Below are 25734 nucleotides of genomic sequence, written 5' to 3'. Positions count from 1 at the left end.
AGTCCCAGAGTCCAAAAGTGTCATTCTTTTTTTTTGTTTTATAACCAAAAAACAAATCCTAATAAATTACAAAATGTTACTCCTACTCCTTCTTTTTCTGTCCTCACTTACCTTTTCTCTATTCAAATCAATAAATTCTTGTTAACAAATGAGACTGTCAGGAAGAGAACTTTTATTTCCCTGAACAATAGTGACTTTGTGATTTTGACTAAAAGTTGCCTGAACACCAAAATTCTAGTAACTGACCCCAAAAAGCAATGATTCTGATACATAGGAAACCTCAGTCACTTATCCTGCCACCCTATCCCCCACATCTCTAAGAACTAGAGAATATAGTAACAGAAGCAACTCTGCACTTACCAGGATGCTGTATTCCCAAATCATCCTCCAGAAGTCCAGGATAGTTGTAGGCAAAGGTCCCTGGGTGGCAATATAAGTCTTGGGTCCATAAACTCCCTATAGGGGAACAGAAATTACACGGGGTAACTACAAAAAACATACTCTTCTCATCTAGTATTCCTCCACCCCACCCCACCCCCCACTTTTTTAAGTACCTAGAGAAATACAGAATACTCAATGTACCTTAATGAAGTTGGCATTGATGTAGCTGGAATCCTCATCAGAGGTTATCATGAACAGTTCTACTAGGCTATGGTCATCTATAATACAAAAGAAAGACTAGTTAAGAGGGTTTGATCAGAGGGCTTCTGTAAGTCTGGAACTAGCGCTGTGAATAGTGGATGCTCATAAGTGATTGAAGAGTGAATGAATGAATGAATGAATGAATGTTCTTTTGTAGTCATATACAGTACAAACTAATTTGTCAAAGCCATGATCCAGGATTAGGAATAACAACCAATGGGTAAAAAGAGATAAGATGATTGAATTGGGGAAAAGGTACAAGTTTAAAGGGAGAAATGAAACTTACAAGGCAAAATATCCTTATATCTGTTTTTCTTGATATTCTTGGGCCTCTCAGCCACGGTTGTGGGATAGGTTTTATCTGCCTTATATTTGGCGGATAGTCTTTTCAGCGTCTGTAATAAAATCACAATAATTCAATCATCCTAGGGGAAAGAGGCAAGAAGCTATCTCTAGAGAGCTTTCCTTCCCCTCTGCCCAAATATTCCACTTCAGCTGTTTTATCTTCCCTGGTGGCTCAGACCGTAATGAATCTGCCTGCAGTTGCAGGAGACCCAGGTTTGATCCCTGGGTCAGGAATATTCCCTGCAGAAGGGAATGGCTACCTACTCCAGTATTCTTGCCTGGAGAATCCCATGGACAGAGGAGTCTGGCAAGTTACAGTCCATGGAGTTGTAAAGAGACAGACACAACTGAACAAGTAACACACACTCACACATAGTATCCTCTAGGGCTGGTTCCATTCACAAGGGAACCCAGAGCATAAGGACAACAGGGTTCAGTGACATTTGGAGAAGTGAAAAGATCACACTTAAGGCAACTGAGCTACAAATAGAAAAAACTTAGAGGTGAAACTAGTGAATATTTTTTTAAAAATAACACACATTCTGTGTTCCATCCAAAGAGTCAGATAGTAAACATTTGACTGACTTTCTTTACAGCTATTACAGGACTATTTTAAGTAAAAATGGAGCTTAAGATGAATACCACCTCTCTAGTTAGCAAAATTTCCAAGATTTCAGTCCCCAAAGCAGTCATCCTTTTACATAACCTAAACTTCAAGTCCATCCCTCAACCAAACATGAATCTTTAAATAGTATCATATTTCATTTGTAGACTATCATCTGGGTCAGTCAGAGGATAGCATAATATGGTTGAAAAAGGCAGTGAAGTATCTCCTTAAAAGTATCTCCTTATTCTCTGTTTTTAAAAGATGAGGAAACTGAGACACAGAGAAATAAGTGCCCCAAGATCACAAAACTACCAAACACAGTGCTCAGAATTCTAAACTGAGGTAGCCTAGAACTAGAGTCAGGGCTTAACCTGTATTGTGACCTGTATCCCATGACTAATGGCAATCACTGGCAATGTGTGGGCATCTGTATTGTTAATCAGCTTTGTGGTTGATTCCAGTGTATACTTTTGAGATGGGCACAGTATTGGCTGAATGAAGCTGGGCAAGTTATTTAATCTTTCAGTGTCTCAGTTGCTTTTTAAGTAAAATGGGAGGATATTTGTCTTAGAGTTGAGAGTGAATTAAATGAGTTATCAAATGTGTGGTACTGATACAGAGTACCTGTTTAATAAAGAAAAGGTATTGTTACTAAAACAATAAATAAATAAAATTATTCTCACTTGCCAATATTATAGTACAGAGAGAAATTTGGGGTCAGAAGAAATGATAATTCCTCTTTGGCTCCTTCTAATGAATCAACTTCATCCCAGATCTTAACTCATTATGACTCAAAGAAACTTCATTTAGTAGATCTGAAACCTTTATTGACTGTTACTCAGTCTGAGAAAGACAAGGGAAAAACATGTGGTAGCTGGTAAATAATTATTGAGTTGAACTGCAGAAAATAATTTTCATTGTTTACCCACTATTTAATGATGACTTGGTCAGGTGAAGATTATTAATTACTTCCTATGGGTCAGATCCCTCAGCATCTTCTCAGTCTTCATTCTCTTTAACTTAACTTCCTTCTTGAAATTCCCTCCTCCCTTTGCCCTTATTAGTCTATATCATTCTGGTTCTCCTCTTTCCTTTCTGACTTCTCTTTCCCTCTTCGCATTCTTTCTTAATGCCTGTATGCCTGCTTCTGTCTTCTAATTGTTAATTATCCAACATTCCAAAGTTAAGTCCTCAACTCTGCTCTTCTCACTAAGTACATTTGCTCAGAAACATCATCACAGAAGACATACCAATGTTTTTAAAAATGTATCTAAGTGATTCACATTGAATTATAATTCCAACCCCCTATTGGATAACTTTCAAATTTTTTCATCGAGATTTGATTACTAATTTCCAGTCCTGAATTTCCAACCACGTTCTAGACATCTCCACTTAGATGTCTCAAACTGAGCACATCCAAAACTAAAATCATCACTGTCCCTACTGTTATTGCCAACAGCACCATCTTTATCCCAGGCAACCGTACTCTAGAAACAGAGAGTTACTTTTGGTTCCCCGCTTCCCACAGTTCCCACCTCTAATTCAGTCAGCAAATGTAAATGATTCTTTCCATGCAATATCTTGTATCAGCCTCCTTCCTATGTCCCTAGAGATAACTTAACTCAGGCTTTAAAGCTTGAACTGTTACTGTTGCTTCTGAACTCATCTTCACACCTTTCTCTTTCCCCATTCAAATCTATTAGGTATAATTATCCTAACTTAATCTTACTAAAGTATTGCTTTCTTTATCTCTCTCATGCTAAAAACTACTTCAGCTAATCTCTCTTGCTACTAGAAAAAAAGAAAAACTCCTTAAGCCGGGTTTTTCTGATTCTCCTCAGTTGGATCCCAAGTTAATTTTCCCATGTTTCCTACTGTCCTACAGTTATGAGTCTCCCAAAGATTGATATCTAAGTTCTTTCAAGATTGTACAAACTGATGTCACTGACAATTATATGTAACATCACTTCTTTAAAACTATGGGTTTCCTTTCCTTTCTCATAAAAATTTATATACCCAGTACTGCTTCTGCTTTTCTCACCCATGACTATGGACTATTTTTTTCCACAGGGTAAACTAATAGATAGCAATAAGGAAATAGAAAAAGAAAATTTCTCATGTGACTGGCAATAAGAAAAAAAAAACTTAAAAAGAAGGGAATCACTATTTTACTTAATTGTTTATATTTCATATAGAGTTTTCACATAATTAGGATGTGTATCTATCTGTAGGAGTTTACTTAAGGACACTAATAACTAAATCATTTTTAAAAATGGGTGAGAAAGGGAGAATCTAAAATAAAGGAATGATAACAAAGGGAGACAGAGATAAGAGAGGTAGGTGAAAATAAAAATTTGTTCCAACAAATCATCCAAATTCATCATTAGATTTCAAAATTAGCTCAGGGTAACTTGATAGCTGAGTCTGAAAGGAGAGGGAAAAAGTTGGGGTCATGAGAGATTTGTTAGTTGGGACTTCATTATACAACAAATCATCAAATATCTACAATCTAATTAAACTGATTCTAAATAATAAATAGATCATTAATCATTATAACAACTCAAAGTATAGAAGAGTATGCTATTTCCAAATAACAATGACAAATGGAACAGACAGCCACTGTCTGCTTATCTGCTGGACCACAAATGCCAGCGTGTATTGTTCTAATGATCATTTTTTTTCTGTTTCTAGAGTTAAATCAGACACAGGCAACCTATATAAAAGCAGGTATATAGTCACTTGTTAAATCCTAGTTTCTTACCATGGTTTGAATTCTTGTGGGTTTTCAGAATTGAATTTAGGAAGAGAGATGCTGAAATGATCTTTATACAGCATATTTTTACACCAAAATGGATGAAAGTGGGCTAGTTTCAGAATTAAAGGATGTAACACAAATACATGAGAGACTATAAAATATTTCCAACTTATGCCAATATCCAAGTTATACCAATTTTCAGCTCTCTCTGATCTTGTGCACCTTTATAATGATAATTTTCAACTAGCCACTGATTCTAGGGCTGCTGAAAAGATGTCAAATCCCAGAGAAGCTCATTCTAAAACTCTCCAGAAGGGTTTATACTGTTATACTGTTTTTGTTTGTCTTGCTTTGCTTACTGTGGAATGCTTTCCAGGGAGAATGCTATAGCCAAAGTTCTTTTTGAAAGGTATGCCTGAATTGATTTGGCAAAATTTCACAGATAAAAGTTTTATGTGTGTGTAATGTATTACTTTTTAGCTGTCTTGACTGCCACCTTCAACAATGGGAGAGAATGGATTTTTTAAATTAATTAATTTTTTATTGAAGGATAATTGCTTTATAGAATTTTGCTGTTTTCTGTCAAACCTCAGCATGAATCAGCCATAGATATACATATATACCCTCCCTTTTGAACCTCCCTCCCATCTCCCTCCCGATCCCACCCCTCTAGATTGATACAGAGCCCCTGTTTGAGTTTCCTGAGCCATACAGCAAATTCCCCTTGGCTATCTATTTTACATATGGTAATGTGAGTTTCCATGTTACTCTTTCCATACATCTCACCCTCTCCTCCCCTCTCCCCATGTCCATAAGTCTATTCTCTATGTCTGTTTCTCCATTGCTGCCCTGTAAATAAATTCTTCAGTACCATTTTTCTAGATTTCATATATATGCATTAGAATATGATATTTATCTTTCTCTTTCTGACTCACTTCACTCTGTATAATAGGTTCTAGGTTCATCCACCTCATCAGAACTGACTCAAATGCATTCCTTTTTATGGCTGAGTAATATTCCATTGTGTATATGTACCACAACTTCTTTATCCCTTCATCTGTCGATGGACATCTAGGTTGCTTCCGTGTTCTAGCTATTGTAAATAGTGCTGCAATGAACACTGGGATACATGTGTCTCTTTCAATTTTGGTTTCCTCAGGGTATATGCATAGGAATGGGATTGCTGTGTCGTATGGTGGTTTTATTCCTAGTTTTTAAAGGAATCTCCATACTGTCTTCCATAGTAGCTATATCAATTTACATTCCCACCAACAGTGCAAGAGCATTCCCTTTTCTCCACACCCTCTCCAGCATTTATTGTTTGTAGACTTTTTGATGATGGCCATTCTGACTGGTGTGAGGTGATATCTCATAGTAGTTTTGATTTCTATGTCTCTAATAATGAGCGATGTTGAGCACCTTTTCATGTGTTTATTAGCCATCTGTATGTCTCCTTTGAAGAACTGTCTGTTTAGGTCTTTTCCCCACTTTTTGATTGGGTTGTTTGTTTTTCTGACATTGAGTTGTATGAGCTGCTTGTATATTTTGGAAATTAATCTTTTGTCAGTTGTTTCATTTGCTATTATTTTCTTCCATTTTGAGGGTTGCTTTTTCACTTTGCTTATAGTTTCCTTTGCTGTGCAAAAGCGTTTATGTTTAATTGGGTCCCACTTGTTTACTTTTGTTTTTATTTCCATTACTTTAGGAGGTGGGTCATAGAGGATCTTGCTTTGATTTATGTCATCAAGTGTCAAAACAACACTATGTTTTCCTCTAAGAAAATGGATTTTTATTTCCTACTCTGTTCCTTCTCCCAGAGTTATCTGGCTGGATGACAAATGCAGACATTCATTTAGCAAAACATCACATAGGAAATGCCTGAACTGTTAATTTGTAAAGTGCGAAAGATTTTTTTTTTTTTCAGATGTCTTACCTAAAGGTCAGACTACTGTGAAGGTCTTTTCTCACTCCCGTTCTCTCTCTGCTAGACCCCCGCCCCCCTAGGCTCTAACACTCCACCAGGGAAAAAGCAGAGCCGACCCAGGACAGAGAACTAATAAACCTCACAAGAGTAAGAGAAAATCTGAAGGTTGGAAGGAAAAGAGTATAAAAGAGAAAGCAGGGCCATGAGGGTGGGTTGGGTTGGGGGAGAAAAGAGATGGTGAAGGGAGAAAGTATTTCTCTACCAACCGTAAAGTGGATATGAGTTCCCTAAAGGCAGCACCAATGAGAGAAATCAGGGAATGAAGAAAAGCTGCTGAGAGAATAAAGAAAAGGGGCCTCCTGAGTCCTGATCGTTTGGAATGTATGAGAAACTGGATTCTGTGCATATGCTTGATAAGCTAAAAGTATGCTGATTTGGTTTGTGGACTATACCCCTTTCCTTTCTTTCTTTTCTTTTTTTTCTGAATAATGTTTTAATTTTTTTTTTTTTTTGGCTGTGCTGGGTCTTAGTTGCAGCATGTGGGATTTTCCATCTTCGTTGCACTATGTGGGATCTTTAGTTGGGGCATTTGAACTCTCAGTTGTGGCATGTGGGATCTAGTTCCCTGACCAGGGATTGAACCTAGGCCCTCTGCATTGGGAGCATGGAATCTTAACCACTGAACCACCAGGGAAGTCCCCCCATTTCAAGACAGAAAAACAGAACTTAGGTCCTGGCCATGAAATTGTGGAAATCAGGACTGAATCTATTGCATGCTTTTTCCCATTGGCTAGAAAAGTGATTGCTAGTAAATGAATCAACATCACTCTCAAAAGAGAACAGGAAGAAAGAAGAAAGCACAAGACTGCATCTGGTGTTCGCACTCTCTGCCTTGAGGGACTACACTACTGTATAGAAAACAGAGCATAATTTACATCTGGGTGTGGAAGTACCAAGTTTGGCCTTCCTGAGCTAGGCAGAAGAGGGGACTCAAAGTTGAAGTGTCTCCAGAGCTTCTTAAGGTAGTTCTGCAGCGCCTTACAATGGCAGGTCAGTATTATCTATTCCAAGCCTCCAACAGGATAGAGACAGCATGAATGCAAAGGAATGGAATTAGGAGCTCAGGCCTCTACATCCAGCAAACAATGCTACCACTAGTAGGAACAGGGAACAAGACTGAACTGGCCCTGAGTGTGCACGCAATCATCTTCAACTAGACAGGCAAACTTACAGAGATCGTGTTGCCACCCATTAGTCAGGTAAGTGAGCAAGTGGGTAAGCAGTAGCTAAACTGGGGTGAGTAAACAGAGTTTCAACTTTAGATCAATAAAATGTAAGGATATGGCAAAAAGAAGTGCATTTAAATGTATTTTAAATGTCCGGTGAATAACTTTAAACGTGGGACTGGATGGTCCTAGGTGGGACTGGAGGCTGAAGATAGAACTGGGAGAAACTAGCTTTACGGATAATATGATATATTTATTCTAGTGGAAGCACTAAAAAAACCTGCACTTTAATGGGTACAATGGAGTAGGAAATGGCAACTCACTCCGCGATTCTTGCCTGGAAAATTGCATGGAGAGAGGAGCCTGGCGGGCTATAATCCACAGTGTTGCAAACAGTCGGACACAACCGAGGGACTGAGAACAATGGGTACAAAAGTCAGGAAATGCCAATAGGTTTGTTCAAGTGATAGGCCAATTCACATAAATGTGTCATTTCTACTCAACAGATGTTTGTGCACTTGCTATGCAGGAAGTACTGTGTTCATGACTGCTTGGCTAGTTTTGTTATAAACAAATACAGAACTAGGATGTATCTATATCTTCTCTATAGAGCCAAGATGTATCCAGGTCTTCTCTGGTCTGTCTGTGATAAAGTCTTCACAAGTTGCTACAACACCGACCTGACTTCTATTGCATTATAAACCGACATTAGCACTTGACCTTCAGGACTGGATATCTTCTTTCTGTTAGGGTTCATTGAATGCTTCATATTTAATAAATGTCTTTGTATTAATAAATTCCATATTTACCTTTTCTACAAAAGCACCTCATATCCAGGAAGCATAAAATTCTTTTTTTTTTTTTGGCTTTTTATTGTTTAAATGGAACCCAACAACACTAAAGGAAAAATTTTAATATAGATTTTTAAAATAAAAAGTAATGCATATGAATTGCAGAAATTTTAGAATATATAGAACCCATAAAAAGATGATTAAAAATCATCTTATCTATAACCCTCAGAGTTAATTATTCTTAATATTTTGAAATATTACACTCCATCCTTTTATTCACACGTGTGTAATGAAGATGGGCTCATACAGCACGTAGGGTTTTGTAACTTGCTCTCTTTACTTAACAATTTGCATTCTTCTACATTATGTGTGGGCCTCCCTGGTGGCTTAGACATTAAAGAATCCACCTGCAGACTCTTCTATTGTATGAGATGCAACATAAGTTACTTACCCATTCCTTTATACTCTTGGACATTTAGGTTGCTTTCAATCTTCCTAAACAATCCAGCAATATTACAATAGGTGGCCAGAAGCAATATAAATATCTATCTTTCATTATTTCCTTCACATGAATTCTTAGGAGTGTTCAACAAATTTGCCTGTTTTGAAGGCTTTTTATCCATGTTACAAAATATACAAATTTTGCCTCCAGAAAGTTATAACAGCAATGTTTGAGACCAGTATACCAGCCATGTAGAAGACTGCATAATTCTAAATGCTGGCCAACATAAAGATTATGATGTTTTAAGTATAGGTGCATTTGGTAGGTAGTGTTATTAGTTGTGTTTTATGTTATTTGAATTTCCCTTTGCAGTTTCTTCTCTCCAAAACAGTTTTTAGAAGGAAGAAAATACACTGTAATTGCATCACCCTACCTATATGAAACTGTGTTCCTATTTCTGTATTCACATCCAGTCTTTGAACAAATACATATAGACATCCAACAAACTCATATATGCATATTTAGCACACTTGCCATTCTCTAAACTCACTTTTCCCACATGATCATACTTTTTTTTAACCCATGCTGTTTAAATCAAGATGCCTCAACTACCCCAATGTAGAAAAGAAAAAAGCATCTAAGGAGTTTTAACCATAAAGGAATGCATCAAATTGACCAGCATGAAACATATAACCAAGCCTTAACCCATATTTAACACAATGGCTGAAAAGCACATGTAATAAAACCACAGTTGGTTTTAGTAGTTGACCAAAGTGAATACCTATTCCCTTGTAAATTATCATTGATTGGATTAAAAAATACGTTAATGGAGGAGGATGATCCTCATTAAGTTTAGAAGAAGGAAAATAAAGTCACTAGTGTCCAGAAAAAAGTGGTGAACACCATCCTGAGGGTTCAAACAAAGAGATGAAGACATCATATACCATCACAGTTGAGGTCACTAAAGTCACCATGCTCATCAAGCAGCTTTCTATCACTGGCTTCTCATGTAGGTTTCTCTCCAAATTCAGAGAATATGCTGGCCAGTCAATACAAACTTCTATTCTGACAATAATTTTTCTCCACCTAAAATTAGTAAATTGGCATTCTTGTTTTTGGTGAATTTCATATGTATTTGCCTGATTCTGATCAACTCTCAGTGTACTGACAGAATTGATTTTTTAGACCAACAAAGCTTAAGTCAAGACACTGAACTATGGTGACTCAAAATAGTTACTACTACCCTAAGTGACTGCTTGGTCTCTCTCAGTGCACTCTGTGATCACAACCGTAATTGCATATATTAAACCTTGGCAGAATTCATAAAAATGGGACTTCAGTGGTCTAGCAGTTAAGACTACGTTCTACTGCAGGGGGCATGGGTTTGATCCCTGGTCAGGGAAGCTCTGCCTGCCACACAGTATGGTGTTAAAAAAATGTTTTTTTAAATAATTCATAAAAATGATTAGAAAAAATTAAGACCCAGCTACATGCAACTAAATGAATTTTAGAAATACAGTGTAGAGTGAAAAAGGAAAATATTAAAAATGTATATATGACATTTTATTTACATAGAATTCAAAAACAGGTAAAATTAATCTCTTGCTTAGTGATATATAGGCCTTGAAGCTATGCAAAACAAAGGAAAAAATAATCATGTGATGGTGTTTACCTCTAGTCAGGTGGAAGTTGAGGGGAATTATGATCTGGAAAGACACCTAAAGGATTTCTGGGGTGTGGGCAATGTTCTGTTTCTTGATCTGAGTGGTACTTATGTAGATACCTGCTTTATTACTAATTGTTAAATTGTATGTGTGTGTTTAACGCACTTTCCTGTGTATATGTTATATTCTACAGTTCTCTTTAAGAAGTTGAGTGTTGTGCTGTGATAAGTCGCTTCAGTCATGTCTGACTCTTTGCGACCCTATGAATTGTAACCCACCAGGCTCCTCTGTCCATGGGATTCTCTAGGCAAGAATACTGGAGTGGGTTGCCATGCCCTCCTCCAGGGGATCTTCCTGACCCAGGGATCGAACCTGCATCTCTTGTGTCTCCTGCTTTGGCAGGCAGGTTCTTTACCACTAACTCCACCTGGGAAGATGGATGGATAAACTGGAAGCAATGGAGTGAGGAGATGTGGAGGAGACCAAGAGCACAAGCTCAAAAGTTAAATGGTTTTATTTCAAATCTGAGTTCTACAACTTATGATCTCTATGACATTAAGTAAGTTGTTTGATTTCTCTTTGATTTCTCAGTGCCTACCACGTAGCAAATACTTTTCTAGTTGTTGAGGATATCAAGATAAGCAGAAGTAAATCTGAGCCTTGCCTTTGTGGAGCTTCAGTCTGATGGGAAAGCAGACATTAATCAAATAACAATACAAACTAATGTATAATTGGAACTGTGATAAATGTTATGAACACTTTACTAAAGCTGGGGACTGGGGAGAAACTTTTAAAAAATGACAGATGGTGCTGAGGGCTTATTTGATTTATTTAGGGAGGTCAAGGAAGGCTTCTCTGAGAAAGTGGAGTGGCTTAATCGGGTCTGACTCTTTGTGACCCCGTGGACTGTAGCCCACCAGGCTTCTCCGTCCATGGGATTTTCCAGGCAAGAGTACTGGAGTGGGCTGCCATTTCCTTCTCCATCTCTGAGAAAGTAACCATCGAATTGATATCTGAAGAATTATGAAGTGTTAAGTAAGTAAAGAGGAGAGTGAAGGAATATTCAAAGCAGAGGTAACAGAATGTATACAAAATCCTGTGGCAGAGAAAACATAACAAGGACAAGAAACTGAGCATGCTGTAAAAAGCTGGAGAACTCGGCAGTGGGTCCGTGTGGGACTTTTTTAGCGTTCATTACAAATGGCTCTTTGGGAATTAAATAAGGCTCTGTTCATGAAGCACTCAAGCAGAGAGTCTGGAACATGATTCAATGGTTAGCTATTATGGAAAATACATGAACAGTAAGTTTATATGAGGAAATGCAGATTGAAAATAGTGATGAAAAGTTTTCAGGCTCGGAAATCAAATAAACAAAAGTAACATAACAAAGTACTATTTTACACTAATTAAATTTAAAAAGTAAAATATGATTTTACATGATGTAGTTTAAGTAGAGAGGCTAATAAGCCTTGGAATCAAACATATCAGAGTTCCAAATCCTGGTTTTGCTATTTCAAGGATAAGATGAAAATAATTACTTCCTCTTGGGGTTGTTGTAGTGATTAAGATCATATATGGTAAACCACTTTGATAGCCTAGCATATGATAAGCAGTCAAAAAATTTATCTATTACTATCTTTTTTAGATACTAACTGAGACTAGCAAGGTAGTTCATTAGTCGCTAAGTCATGTCTGACTTCCCAACCTCATGGACTGTAGCCCACCAGGCTTCTGTGTCCATGGGAATTCCCAGAAAAGAATCCTGGAATGGGTTGCCATTTTCTTCTCTAGGGAATCTTCCTGACCCAGGGATCGAACCCCAGGCTCCTGCATTGCAAGCAGTTTCCTGCATTGCAGGCTGACTCTTTACCTACTGAGCTACCCGGGGAGTGCTGGTGGTAGAGAATATGATAAATTCAGATACTACAAGTTAAAAAAAAAACTCTCTTGGAAATACATTTGGCAAAACTTAACCAATTAAATGCTAATACTCTTTGGTCCAGTAATAACACTTTTGGTCATCTAGCTCCAGGATATAATCCAAACAAAGGGGAAAACCACATGGACATCTATTGCAGTGTTATCAATATTCATGAAAAATGAGAAATAACCTCAGTTTCCAACAACAGAAAAATAAATTGTTTGGGTGCCTACCTCATGTCAGGCATTTTATATATTCTATTCACAGAAATTTAGCAAAGTGAATATTATTTTTGTTACCACTTCTTTTTTTTTTTTTTTTTGGTGGGAGGCCGTGTCTGTTCTTAGTTGCAGCATGTGCAATCTTTCCGTTGAGGCATGTGGGCTTATGGAGGAGGAAATGGCAAACCATTCCAATATTCTTCCCTGGAAAATCCCATGGACAGAGAAGCCTGGTGGGCTACAGTCCATGGGGTCACAAAGAGTCAGATACAACCTAGTGTCTGAGCATACATACAGACTTAGTTGCCACAGAGTATGTGGGATCTTAGTTCCCCAACCAGGGATGGAACCTCTGTCCGCTGCATTGGAAGGCAGATTCTTAATCACTGGACCACTAGGGAAGTCTAGTTACTACTTAGATTCTTTGTTCAAGGTCACATAACTAATAACAGACAGAACGCAAATTTAAACCCAGATTTATATGACTCCAAAGTTGTTACAAGAACAGCAAAACTGCCTTAACTCGAAAGTAAATTCCACCGCTCTCTGCCTATGTGACCCTGAGCAAGTCAGTTAACCTCTCTGGGTCTCAGTTTCCTCATCCATAAAATGAAAATAATAACAGTGCCTTCCTCAATAGATTAAATGAGTTGACATATAAAAGTGTTTAGAACAGTTTCTATAAGAGGTATAAAAGTATTAGCTATTACTTTATTATATTTTCATCATATTATCCTGCATCAAAAGTCATTAATATAGATTTTAATCAATATGATAATTTTGTTGCAATAAAGTGAAAATATGAGAATATAAAATAATAGCTATACTTATAATTACAATGATATGAAAAGCATCCTATGAAAGGACAAAAACTAGAATTTTTATACCCCCTAAAATTTTAGTTGTTGGGATGTGGGTACTATGGTGAATTTATTTTCTTTTAACTTGTAATAGCATTGTTTTATAAAAATAACAATAAAGGTTTTATTTTTTTTAAGTATCTTTAAGAAATTTTCAATAGTATGATTACATAATGCTATTTCTGCCATATAGAAACTATGCTAACTAGGGACTTGCCTTTAGGCTAGGTTCTGTGAGGGACTCAGGGTTATTGGCTGAAGCAAGATGTTATTGCATAAGGATTAATTTCACAGACTCTGATATGACAGATCCAGGTTAAATTTCATATCTATGGCTGAGCAGCTGAGTGAACTTAAGCCAATTATTTAACCTCTTAGAGCCACATTCTCCTTATCCATAAGCCAGAGATCAGAACTACCTCATAGGTTTTTTTTTTTTTAATGAGTAATAAATAAGATAATGGACGTGATGCTTCCTTGACATCCCACCAAGACTATCACAATTATAATTAAATATTAATAGAGTAATTAGTTGTTTAATGTCTGCCTCTCTAAGACATCTCTAATGTCTTAAAAAGATAAGCTCCACTAAAGCATGGAGTATCACAGAACCAGTATCCAGCACAATGCTTTGCACATAGTAAGCACTCAATAAATATTTGAATGAAGGCATGAGAACCTTATAGGAGTGGTCAGTGACAGTTTCAACTACAGAAGTATTATTGAGAGACTTCCCTGGTGGTCCAGTGGTTAAGAATGCCAGTGCAGTGGACACAGGTTTAATCCCTGGTCTGGGAAGATTCCACATGCTATGGGGCAACTAAGCCCATGTGCTACAACTAGTGAAGCTCACATGCTCTATAGCCTGCGAGCCACAACTACTGAGCCCACATGCAGCAACTACTGAAGCCCGTGTGCCCTAGAGTCCATGCTCCACAACAAGAGAAGCTGCTGCGATGAGAAGCCAGAGCGCTGCAGCTCGAGTAGCCCCCCGCTTGCTGCAACTAGAGAAAGCCTGAGTGCATCAATGAAGACCCAGTGCAGCCAAAAATAATAATAAATAAATAAAAGATAAATAAAAATTTTAGACAACAACAAAATACAAGGATTATTGAGTTTAGCCTTAGCTTGGGAAAAAGACCTTGGCATGGGAAAAGGACCAAAGCAGTACAGTACCAGCTCTAGCTGTCATAGCAGGACTTTGTGCGCTGCACAAAGATACTTGGCCAAAGGGGAAGTGGGGACTGATATCTAAACCATGAACCCAGTGGGGGCAGGGTGTACAGAGTATCTACCTGGAAGTAGAGCTATCTTTCGATAATTCCCGCAGAAAGGAAGTGAGGTGAAGTCGCTAAGTCCTGTCCGACTCTTTGCGACCCCATGGACTGTAGCTTACCAGACTCCTCCATCCAAGGGATTTTCCAGGCAAGAGTACTGGAGTGGGTTGCTATTTCCTTCTCCAGGGGATCTTCCCAACCCAGGGATTGAACCCAGGTCTCCTGCATTGTAGGCAGACGCTTTACCATCTGAGCCACCAGGGAAGTCAGTTCCTGCAGAGACACTCCTATTTAGGCCAGCAGTGGCCATGTGTCATAGAATCAGCCCTCAAATTTCAGAAACATCAAGTCCTGGGAGAATATATTCAGTATTCAGAGCTGAAGATGGAATGGGGACATGACCATTTGGAAAGCCTTCCTATTAAAAAGCAGTATTTACCTTGTCCCAGCCAGCATCCTGGCCCCATTCACCGCACCCCACCCCCCGCCCCCCGCCAAGCTAGTCTCTCTGGTATCTCGGCTGAACATTTAGGTGGGGCTGAGGGAAAGACTGTTTTTCCACTGGAGGACATGAGTCAGTGAACAGTGAGGTTCCACTTAATCACCACCCAAAAACAAGGTTCTTAAAATTAGGAGCTAGAAAAGCAAGGAAGTGATTAATATAAAACCCAGGAGAGTGATTATTCCTTGGGCAGGGCAGGGTAGGGTGGGTGTGGGGGCGAGGGACCTGATGAGGAAGGGACACATAGAGGTCTTCTGGGGCTGACAATATCTGTTCTTTGACCTGAGTGGTGGTTGCTTTACAATTATACTTGGGTTTTATGTAGTTTCCTAAATGTGTATTATCACAATTTTAAACAGCTGGAAAAAACACAAACTATAAAAGGTTTTTAAGCAGGGAAAAAAAAATAACCAGATCACTTGGTGGTATTAAAAGATCACTTGGGTGTCAAACGGAAAATTGATTGAAGGTAGGGCAAGGCTAGAGCAGAGAAAACAGGAGGTGAGGTAGCTGCTATAATTTGGTGAGAGGTTATAATGACTGAGCTAAGAAGAGGTAAAATATCAGAGAGGTAGTCTATATTACTTTCTAAAACGCAACCAAAATAAAACAGAGGCTGCCCCTGCCCCCTCAGCTCGCTTCTTACCTCTCTGTATCGGAGATATCTGGCTCAGGAGTTCTAGCCCAGGGCCAGGTACATGTTTAAGACACATAGGCCAGGCTTTCCACCTCCTCTCTCTCCCTGCTAACTCTACTAGAGGGACTCAGACTGTCTGGCCAATGGCAACTAGAGTGTCATTTTTCATGACACCACGGTATTATCCAAGTTGAGCTGACACAGGGGTTTCTATCAATAATATGAGATCACATCATAATATCTAATCACTGGAGAATCTGCAGAGTGTTTTCACATCTTACTATCTGGTCGGGAAGATCCCTTGGAGGAGAGCATGGCAACCCACTCCAGTATTCTTGCCTGGAGAATCCCATGGTCAGAGAAGTCTGGTGGGCTATAGTACATAGGGTCACACAGAGTCAGACACGGCTGAAACAGCTTAGCACGAACACATCAGAATGTTAGCTCCATGAGGGCAAAGGTTTTTTGTTCACTGCTATCTCCTCAGTGCCTGGAACTAAACTTGATACATAGCACGTGCCCAATAAATTTACTGAATGAATGGTCACAGTTAAGTATTAGTATTGATCTTTAGTCATCACAATAATCTTGTGCAGAGAGGTAGGACATAAATTATTATCCCCGTTTCAGAACTCAGAAAATAGAGACTCAGTGAGATTAAGGAACATGCCAAGTAGTTGATAATTTGGTTGATGACAGTCATGATTTAATTTTAGACGTCACACTTAAATTCTCTTATTTTTTCAATATCCTCACAACTGAAAAGGTAAGGTTTGAAGTCCTTACAGAGCCGAAACACCAGCTGGATGTATTCCAAAATACATGATAAGTAAGCACTCTCAGACATCCTATGTCATCTGATGTGCTGGGTTATAAGATGAATGAGGCTGACCCAGTTGCCACTGCATCAATAAGCACCGTTCCACGAGAGGAAATACAGTGTCCCTCTAGGTAATCAAACCTTAGGCTACCTTGTACCTGTGTTTCTCCCCATCTCCCTCACCTTTCTCTACTCTCCATCCTAGCCATTCCACCCCTCCAAGCAAAAGAAGATTAAGGAAACCCTGTTACTGTAAAAGCACATGTTCTCTTATTTTTTTCTTCATTAAAAAAAAGCAAAAATGAATATGGCAGAAAGTAGTTAGGGTGCTCTTCAAGAGTTTTTGTCATCCAAATGGAACCCACAGAAGGGTTCCATAAAAGCATAGTGCTCCATGACAAGTTAGTCTTGGTTTCTTTCCTCTTGACATTAATTAAAATTAGCTGTTTGAAGTATAAACCCAACTCAGATACCTGAGAACTCCAGATGTTCAATTAATATCTTATTTATGCAACTGGAATATGTATGTCATCTATAGGAGTCCTAGTCAAAGTCTAAGAACTAGCAAGCAAAATATTTAAAACTGTATTTTGGAGAGAATATCTAGAATACACACAAACCACTTAGAGAAATCAAACTTTTAGGTTGCCTTCTTCCCCTGAAAGTTCTGAAATTCACTTTATCCGAAGAACAATTTGATCTATGAGAGTTGAACCACTGTCATCAAACAGTCTATGTAACTAGTCTGAGAGTGTCACACATAGAACTTACCAGAAATTCACTAGCAAACTCCTCTTTGTTACTTTTCCTGTGTTGTGCCTCATCCAGGAACTTCTGCAGAATTTCTCTTTGGTCCATGCTGCAGGAGAAGAGAGACAGTCTACGAGTGGGTTAAGGGAGGGCATGTCAGATGTGTGTCATGGCCGAGACAGCACTGAGAAGCCACTGCAGCCGCTTGAGCAGAGCATGTTGAAGGCTGTGGTTTACTGACTTCATCACCAGCCCTAGAGGAAATTAGTATGTAACCAGCCTCTGTGGTCACACAACAAAGCCAGCACCCTCACTTCTGGGCCCTAGCGCCTTCCTTCTCAAGAAAGCAACCTGGTTGCAGTTTTTAACAAACAAGAGGGTAGCTAGAACACAATGTATGTCTGGTCTGCTTATCTCTGAGACTACTCCATTCCATTGCCTGTAAGCAAACTTCATCATTTTTCTTGCTTCCTAGAGAAAAGGCAGAATTACAGGTTTCCTGGGTGGTTTCTGCCACCTCCCATTTCCCCAGTGAGCACAAAAACCCTGTTGACACCTTCTATTTCCTCATGTCCCAAAAGAACTCTGTAAAAGTTCTTGTGGGCCCAGAAGAGGAGACAGTTTGGAGACATTGTTTGGAGTTAAGACACCTTATAAAGCTTTCTTGTCAGTGTGATCAGTGGCAAACGTCTGTCCATCAGAGAAGGCATTTTTGTTGAATTTTTGCTTCTGCCATATAGACCTAACTCTCTTTCAGATGAAGCAAAGTCAGCTGCTTCTGAGAGTCTGTGTCTCTCCCAGGGCTGGGGAAGTGCTCACCTCCAGTAAGGGAAGTGCAGCTGATTTCAGGACCCCCACCCCCACCTTCCAGCACTTTCTGAGCTTCATTTTGTTTCTGGATGTAAAGACTAAGAGCCCTGGTCTACATGGGATCCACGAGCACAGTGGCCCCCATGAAGAGGACCTGACCAGGAAGTTGGCACAAAATCCCCCGTATTAATGCTAGTAAAATATGAGGGAGCAGAAAGAGGGTAACCAGGCAAGAATACTGGAGAGGGTGGCCACATCCTCCTCCAGCAGATCTTCCTGACCCAGGGATCAAGCCCAGGTCTCCTACGTCTCCTGCAGCGGCAGGTGGGTTCTTTACCACTAGTGCCACTTGAGAAGTCCCAGTAAAATATGAAGGAACAGAAAAAGCGTCCAATCAACCACTTGGCTGACAACAGTACACCTTTTAGGGCAGAAAGCTTGAAGAACTATTTCTATAGAAGATATTTATACTCTGCAACCAAAGCCTGGAGAAAAGCCATTGTTTCTGGAAGCCACACTGTTCATGTAGGGTGTGGGCCCTGTTAGGAAGGCTATTCTAGAAAAAACTCCCGTGTTTCAGCTTACATGAGTTCTCTTCTAAATGGGTACAAAAAACCTACCCAAGCGTGTCTCATTTGGTGTGATAACAAACCAAAAATCAGTATAACATCTCTATTTGAGGACAGAAGATCAGTAAATGTTAACAAAATGAGTCTGAAATAATCGTGAAGAAAATTTGGAAATGTGCTGTTAGAACTTCCTCTGTTTGCTATTAGCAATCCTTTCTGTTTTGCAACATTATTCAAACTTCCTTTAGGAAATGATTCTAAACACTATTAAGCTGCATCTACTTTATTGAGCCTTATAACAGGGAAGGAAAGGTCACTGAGGTATCTTGCTTACAGGCAATGTGAAGTCAATGAAGAATTTCAATTCAGATCCACCTAATAAAATGAACTGTATCTTCAACACTTGCTGAGAGCAGAATGTTGGGAGAGTGTGTGATATCCTTGGTTCTGCCTCACTGCAACAAAGATTTCAAACAGCGGACCAATGTTACAGCTCTACAGCTGGGTTAGAGCTCAGAGTTTTATTTATTCCATAAACAAAGGATAGTACAGCCTCAAGGCCTCCATCCCTCTTGGCTTCCTCTTTTTAAACATTTTGTCTCTTCCCTGCTGAGCCTGCCATGTGCAAATTAGGGCTAGCCAGGAAGGGGGCGTGTTTGTTTCACTTGAGGTTCTCAGTCCAGTCCATGGATTTTCTTTTGTTCCGTTTTCGCGGGCTTTTTCCTTTCTTTGTCTTTTCAGTTCAGTTCAGTCGCTCAGTCGTGTCCAACTCTTTGCGACCCCATGAATCGCAGCACGCCAGGCCTTCCTGTCCACCACCAACTCCCAGAGTTTACTCAAACTCATGCCCATCGAGTTGGTGATGCCATCCAGCCATCTCATTCTCTGTCGTCCCCTTCTCCTCCTGCCCCCAATCGCTCCCAGCATCAGGGTCTGTTCCAATGAGTCAACTCTTCGCATGAGATGGCCAAAGTATTGGAGTTTCAGCTTCAGCATCAGTCCTTCCAATGAACACACAGGACTTATCTCCTTCAGGATGGACTGATGGGATCTCCTTGCAGTCCAAGGGACTCTCAAGAGTCTTCTCCAACACCACAGTTCAAAAGCATCAATTTTTCAGTGCTCAGCTTTCTTCACAGTCCAACTCTCACATCCATACATGACCACTGGAAAAACCATAGCCTTGACCAGACGGACCTTTGTTGGCAAAGTAATGTCTCTGCTTTTTAATATGCTATCTAGGTTTGTCATAACTTCCCTTCCAAGGAGTAAGCGTCTTTTAATTTCATGGCTGCAGTCACCATCTGCAGCGATTTTGGAGCCCAAAAAAATAAAGTCTGACACTGTTTCCCCATCTATTTCCCATGAGGTGATGGGACCAGATGCCATGATCTTAGTTTTCTGAATGTTGAGCTTTAAGCCAACTTTTTCACTCTCCTCTTTCACTTTCATCAAGAGGCTCTTTAGTTCCTCTTCACTTTCTGCCGTAAGGGTGGTGTCATCTGCATATTTGAGGTTATTGATATTTCTCCCGGCAATCTTAATTCCAGCTTGTGCTTCTTCCAGCCCAGCGTTTCTCATGATGTACTCTGCATATTAGTTAAATAAGCTGGGTGACAATATACAGCCTTGACGTACTCCTTTTCCTATTTGGAACCAGCCTGTTGTTCCATGTCCAGTTCTAACTGTTGCTTCCTGACTTGCATACAGGTTTCTCAAGAGGCAGGTCAGGTGGTCTGGTATTCCCATCTCCTTCAGAATTTTCCACAGTTTATTGTGATCCACACAGTCGAAGTCTTTGTCTTTTAGCCATCGCCATTTTGGACTCCTTTTTCCTATTCTAACTATGTAGCAAGAGTAAATAGTTCTCAAATTATTCCCCTCTAGCATTAAATTTAGAATTTCTTGCTGCTCTAGATAATACAATTCAATTTGGCTTTTTAAAAACAAAAATATGGGGAAATTTATTTTTTTCTTGGTTGTACTAGGTCGTCATTGCTACTCGTAGGCTTTGTCTCATAGCAGCGAGTGGGGTTTGGTCTTCGCTGTGGGGCACAGGCCTCTCATGGCAGTGGCTTCTCTTCTTGCAGAGCCCAGGCTCTAGGTGCACAGGCTTCAGTAGTTGCAGCACTTGGACTCAGTAGGTGTAGCACACAGGCTTAATTGCTCCGTTGCATGCAGAATCTTCCCAGACCAGGGATAGAACCCATGTCCCCTGCATTGACAGGCAGATTCTTATCTACTATACCACTAGGGAAGTCTGGGGAAATCTTAAAGGCAAAATTTCAAGTTCACCATGACTAAAACCGTGTGAAGGTACACACATGGTTACCTAAAAGATGAAAAAAAGAATTGATTAAGTGTTGGGATTAAGGATGGTTTTTAAAGTTCTTTTAAAATTATCATACCATTTTTTAAACTAGGAAAAAAAACCTACAAAAATCCATTAATCTGCTCAAAAAAGTTATTGAATTTCCACTGAATGTTAAGTATTGGACTCTGTTAAGGGCTGCATATACAATAGTGAACGAGCCAGAACATGATGAAAAACACTCTTAACCAGTTTATAAAGCATGTCAGAACTAAAAATATAGATTTAATTACTGATAAAACTTAAAATATTCCAAATGAATTTGCTTATTTGCAAAGTAGCAAAGAATAACCCTGAAGGAAAGTGATTTTCTATGTTTGGACAGCTGAGAGACCTACAGTTACATAAACTCTGTGACCTTAGAATGTCTTCACTTCCATCAAAACCAGAACTCTACTGGTAAAGTAACAAACAGACAGCTCATAAAATAAAATTTACATCTACTTTCCTTGAGCCCATATTTCAGAATAATCCCTTTCTAACTTTATTCTCTTTTTAGGGAGGGATAAGATGGAGATAAGAAAAAAAAACAAGAAAGTCAATAAGAAACAAAAACTTGCTGAGATCCAATGTATGAGGATCTGAAAATAGCATCTTAGCAGAACTGCAGATCTTCTTTAAAAGCAAGCAGCAATGCTCAGGATTCTGTTCCACTCTCAAACCAAAGATACAGAAATATCGTGAAATAACTAAACCTCAAAAACCCACTTAGCCAAAAGGCCATTTCCTGAGCAGACCACTCAAGCAAGCAAAAAACAAACTGAAGGTGAAAACAAAGCATCCATTTTATGTTTAATAAATCTAAGTTACCACTTAATTGTTCACACTTCTTTTTACAGATACTGGAGGACAATAGGAGCATAATTCTTTTCGATGACGATTCTGTTGACTCATCTGTATCTTGTGGGTAGATCAAGAGCCGGTGAAGGAAAACAGGTCATTCAGCAAAGATTAGCAAATACCTTAAAGAATCGAAGAGTTTTTACAATGAACCATTTAAACCAGTCCAGCATAAACCCTAAGTGAGCACAACAGTTCCATGCAGTAAAAGAGTCATAAACACTTTATCAGAACCATCAAAGGCGGGCTCAAGTGGAAAGTAAAACCGTAACGCCTGAAAAGGAGTCAGGAAGGAACATCTCACTGCTGCCTCACCTGCCGCTGGCATTTGTTCAGAAGAAAGATGACAACAAGGAAGGGCGTCAATCACTCTGTCACCTGTTCCAACCAGAGGGGAATGTGCCAGTTTAAGGGGAAACATCAGTGTCATGGGGATTGGGAGTTAGAAGACAAAAAATCTTTAACCAAAGAGAATATCGGTGGATCATTAAGACAAGATAAACTAGTCAACAAGAAAGACATTCCATTTTCTCAGAACATCCTGCTCTCCCAGGAGGTACGTTTTACCTTGAAAAGCCACTTACTAGTCTTGGCTTTAATTTCACTACCCCTGCCTTCCTTTATATCCTAGGGCCATTGATCTTATTTGGCCTTTGCGTATTATGTGTGAATCACTCAGTGCTTCATAAGTGTCCTCTTGATTACCAAGGTCTCCTGATCCTTTCTCTTCAATGTCTTTCAACTTCAACTTGTCTTCTCTGTTCCCATGTATACCACCATCCCCATTTCACATTTGGATTCCTGCAGTGATAAGCTCTTAGTCATCTTCCTATCTGTATTCTCCCAATCTGGTATCTCTTGGTAACTAAAGCTGGATAAAAGTTAAGACTCAGGATTTCCCTGGTGGTCCAGTGACTGGGACTCCATGCTCCCAATGTGGGGGGCCCAGGTTTGATTCCTAACAGGGAACTAGATCCCACATGCCATAACTAAGATCCCGCACACCACAACAAAGATCAAAGTTCTTGCGTGCCCTAACTAGGACCTGGCACAGACAAATAAGTAAATTTTTTAAATAGTTAAGACGTCTCTTTAATGCAGAACAACAGAAGTCCTTACTGATAGTCGATGAGAACCAGTATAGCTTCCTCATCAAATATCCCCAACCAACCTATCCAACCACATCACCCTAAGACCTTGTTCATTCTACGGCCATATCTTTGGTTACTTCCTATCATTTCTCCTGATTTTTGCCAAGATGAAAATAAAGCCTAGTTAGTTACTCCTTGCTTCAAAGATCCGGCCCCTAACTCCATCTCACTATGAACTTCTCTAAATCTGAATCTCTCCAGTATAAGTCTTTATGTTCAGCTATGGAAGCTTAGTTTCTCCACATGTTCTTTGTCTCCCATAAGTTTATTTAAAAGAGGAATTTATTCAAAGGAAAACATATAAAATGCCTCCTATAGTTTTAAGCTTATCAAAGGCAATGACAGCATCTTCTGTACATTTGTGTGACCCACAGGACTTCACATGGTTTTGAGCATACCTAAAATAGCTCTACTGTGATAACTAACTATTGTGGTTAGGGCTTGGTGAGAGATCCACTCTGACTTGGTTACTCACTCCATCAGTTACTCTAGGTCTCTTGCCTGGCACAGTCTCTACTTGTCTTTGCCTGGACACCTTCACTATGCCAGGAGCAGATGGGCTTTCCCTACAGGGAGGACCAGGAACCTGGCAAACAGTACTTGCCTGAACACTGCTGACCAAGCAGCAGGGCTAGTGTTATAAAAGAAACGGTGCTATTACGGAGGCAGAGTCCACCCCAAAGGGCTGCAATGGCCCAGAAAGAAATGACCTTCTTTATCTCCAGAATCAACTACTTCTCTTTTTAGAAATTAACATTGAGGAGGCTTATAAAACACCTCTTTTTTCCACACCATCTCTAGCAATTACTATTTGTAGATTTTTTTTTTTTTTTTTTTTTTTTGGTGATGGCCATTCTAACCAGTGTGTCATGATACCTCATTATAGTTTTGATTTGCATTTTTCTGGTAATTAGTAATATTGTATAAAGGCAACAGCTAGTGGGAAGCTGCTGTCGAGTACAGAGAGCTCAGCTTGGTGCTCTGTGAGGACCTGGGGGGTGGGAGGGAGGTTCACAAGGGAGGGGATAAATGTATGCTTATAGCTGAGTCAAGTTGTTATACAATAGAAGCTAACACATCACTGTAAAGCAATTTACTCCAATAATAATAATCGAAACACTTCTCACTCAGTTAATTTGCTTTGCTCATGTTTTCACATCATCCACAGCAGGAAAGTCCCCTACCCATCTTCCAATTGGCTTCTAGTCATTGCAGCATTCTGGGATCTCATCATGTTTTTCAATCTACCAGTCATGAGCTTCACAGTCAACTTCCCATGTACTACACAAGGAATCACTACACAAGGAATCACACTCTGCCTTTGGTTTAAGAAACAGTCAAGAGGAAAAGGTCAACTGATAACTTTCAATTGAAGCAATTTACGTTTTTTGTTTTTTTTTTTTTCATAGAGAGTTGGAGCTGTTAGGCTTGGCGTCTTGTTCAAAATATAATCAAACCTGAAGTCTCAGCTTTCATTTGATTGTTCATTCATTTTTCCTTCATTTGTCCATTTAATGAATTTTTATGAAATCCCTATACACGCAAGAGAATGGGGAAGACCCACGTCTCCTGCGTCTCCTGCATTGGCAGGTGGATTCTTCACCACTGAGCCACCTGGACAAAGTGATAGGCAAGAAGTAGATTTATTAATATCCTTTATAAAGAGATTGCAAGAAAATGAGGCATGAGAGGATGATCATGTTCTAGGTCTTGGGTGAGCCTTTGGGATAGATACCAAGTGAGGGTCCTTTTCTGAGGCAGAAGAGAATTCGAGTGAGCCATAGTGAAGTGAAAGCAGAGATACACATTCTATAGACAGAATGTGGTCTGTCTCAGGAGGCAAGAGCGTCCTGAGGTGTGGGGGTGGTTAGTTTTTATGGGTTGGGTAATTTCATAGGCCAATGAGTGGCAAAAATTATTCCAGCTACTTTGGGGAAGGGGTGGGGATTTCAAGGAATTGGGCTACCACCCAATTTTTGCCTTTTATGGTCAGTCATAAATGTCCTGGTGTCTGTGGTGTGTGTGACCTAACTAATGTATTACAGTGAGTGAATAATAATGATCAAGGTCCACTGGAAGTCAAATCTTCTGCCATCTTGGGCCTAGTAGGTTCTAACCAGTTTTTGTTGTGTCCTCAATGACTGTCACTCTTTTAGTGGTTGTGCCCTGCCCTCTTTCCTCCTGTCTTAGGCACATGCTGACAGAGGAAGCATGCAACCATTTGCAGAATGAAGGAACTGATGCTGCCAAAAGTGTTGGGTTTCTGTGCCCACTGAAGCTGAATAAAAAAATACAGAGACAGTTTGGAGGAAATAGAAAGGTGGCATTAATCGTTAGACAACAGAGGGCAGACACAACAGGCTCATGCCCAAGAACTGTGCCCCCAACTTCCATGAGGAGTCTAAAGGCTTATAAATGATGAGGGCTCCCAGTCCCGGCAGGTGATAAGAAACAAAGGTATAAAGATCTTGTATTCTTCCTCTTGCATTGTTTCAAAAATAGTCACAGGGTGGTGTCAGACAGCGCAATAATTGTCCATTGTCTTTTGTGTATTGCGCTCCTGGGCCTTCTTTCTATAATACAAGCAGAAAAACTACTAGGCGGGGTCT

General features: G+C 39.5%; 1 protein-coding gene across 1 annotated transcript in view; it reads right to left on the bottom strand.

Moving 5' to 3' along the window:
- PTPN22 (protein tyrosine phosphatase non-receptor type 22) overlaps positions 1-17626 on the bottom strand; it is a 56551-nt gene extending 38925 nt beyond the window's left edge. Inside the window, exons 1-4 of the mRNA XM_043460183.1 lie at positions 17406-17626; positions 929-1037; positions 583-659; positions 361-456 (exon numbers count right to left, since the gene is read on the bottom strand). Of these exons, the coding sequence (XP_043316118.1) occupies positions 361-456; positions 583-659; positions 929-1037; positions 17406-17492 (369 nt within the window). The 5' untranslated portion in view covers positions 17493-17626. The remainder of the gene's footprint in view (positions 1-360; positions 457-582; positions 660-928; positions 1038-17405) is intronic.
- Positions 17627-25734: the final 8108 nt, after the last annotated feature.

This window comes from Cervus canadensis, chromosome 2, assembly GCF_019320065.1.
Source record: "Cervus canadensis isolate Bull #8, Minnesota chromosome 2, ASM1932006v1, whole genome shotgun sequence".
Taxonomy (NCBI): Eukaryota; Metazoa; Chordata; class Mammalia; order Artiodactyla; family Cervidae; genus Cervus; species Cervus canadensis.
The sequence above is the reverse complement of the archived record's forward strand: the minus strand, read 5'-3'. Positions and strand labels throughout refer to the sequence as shown.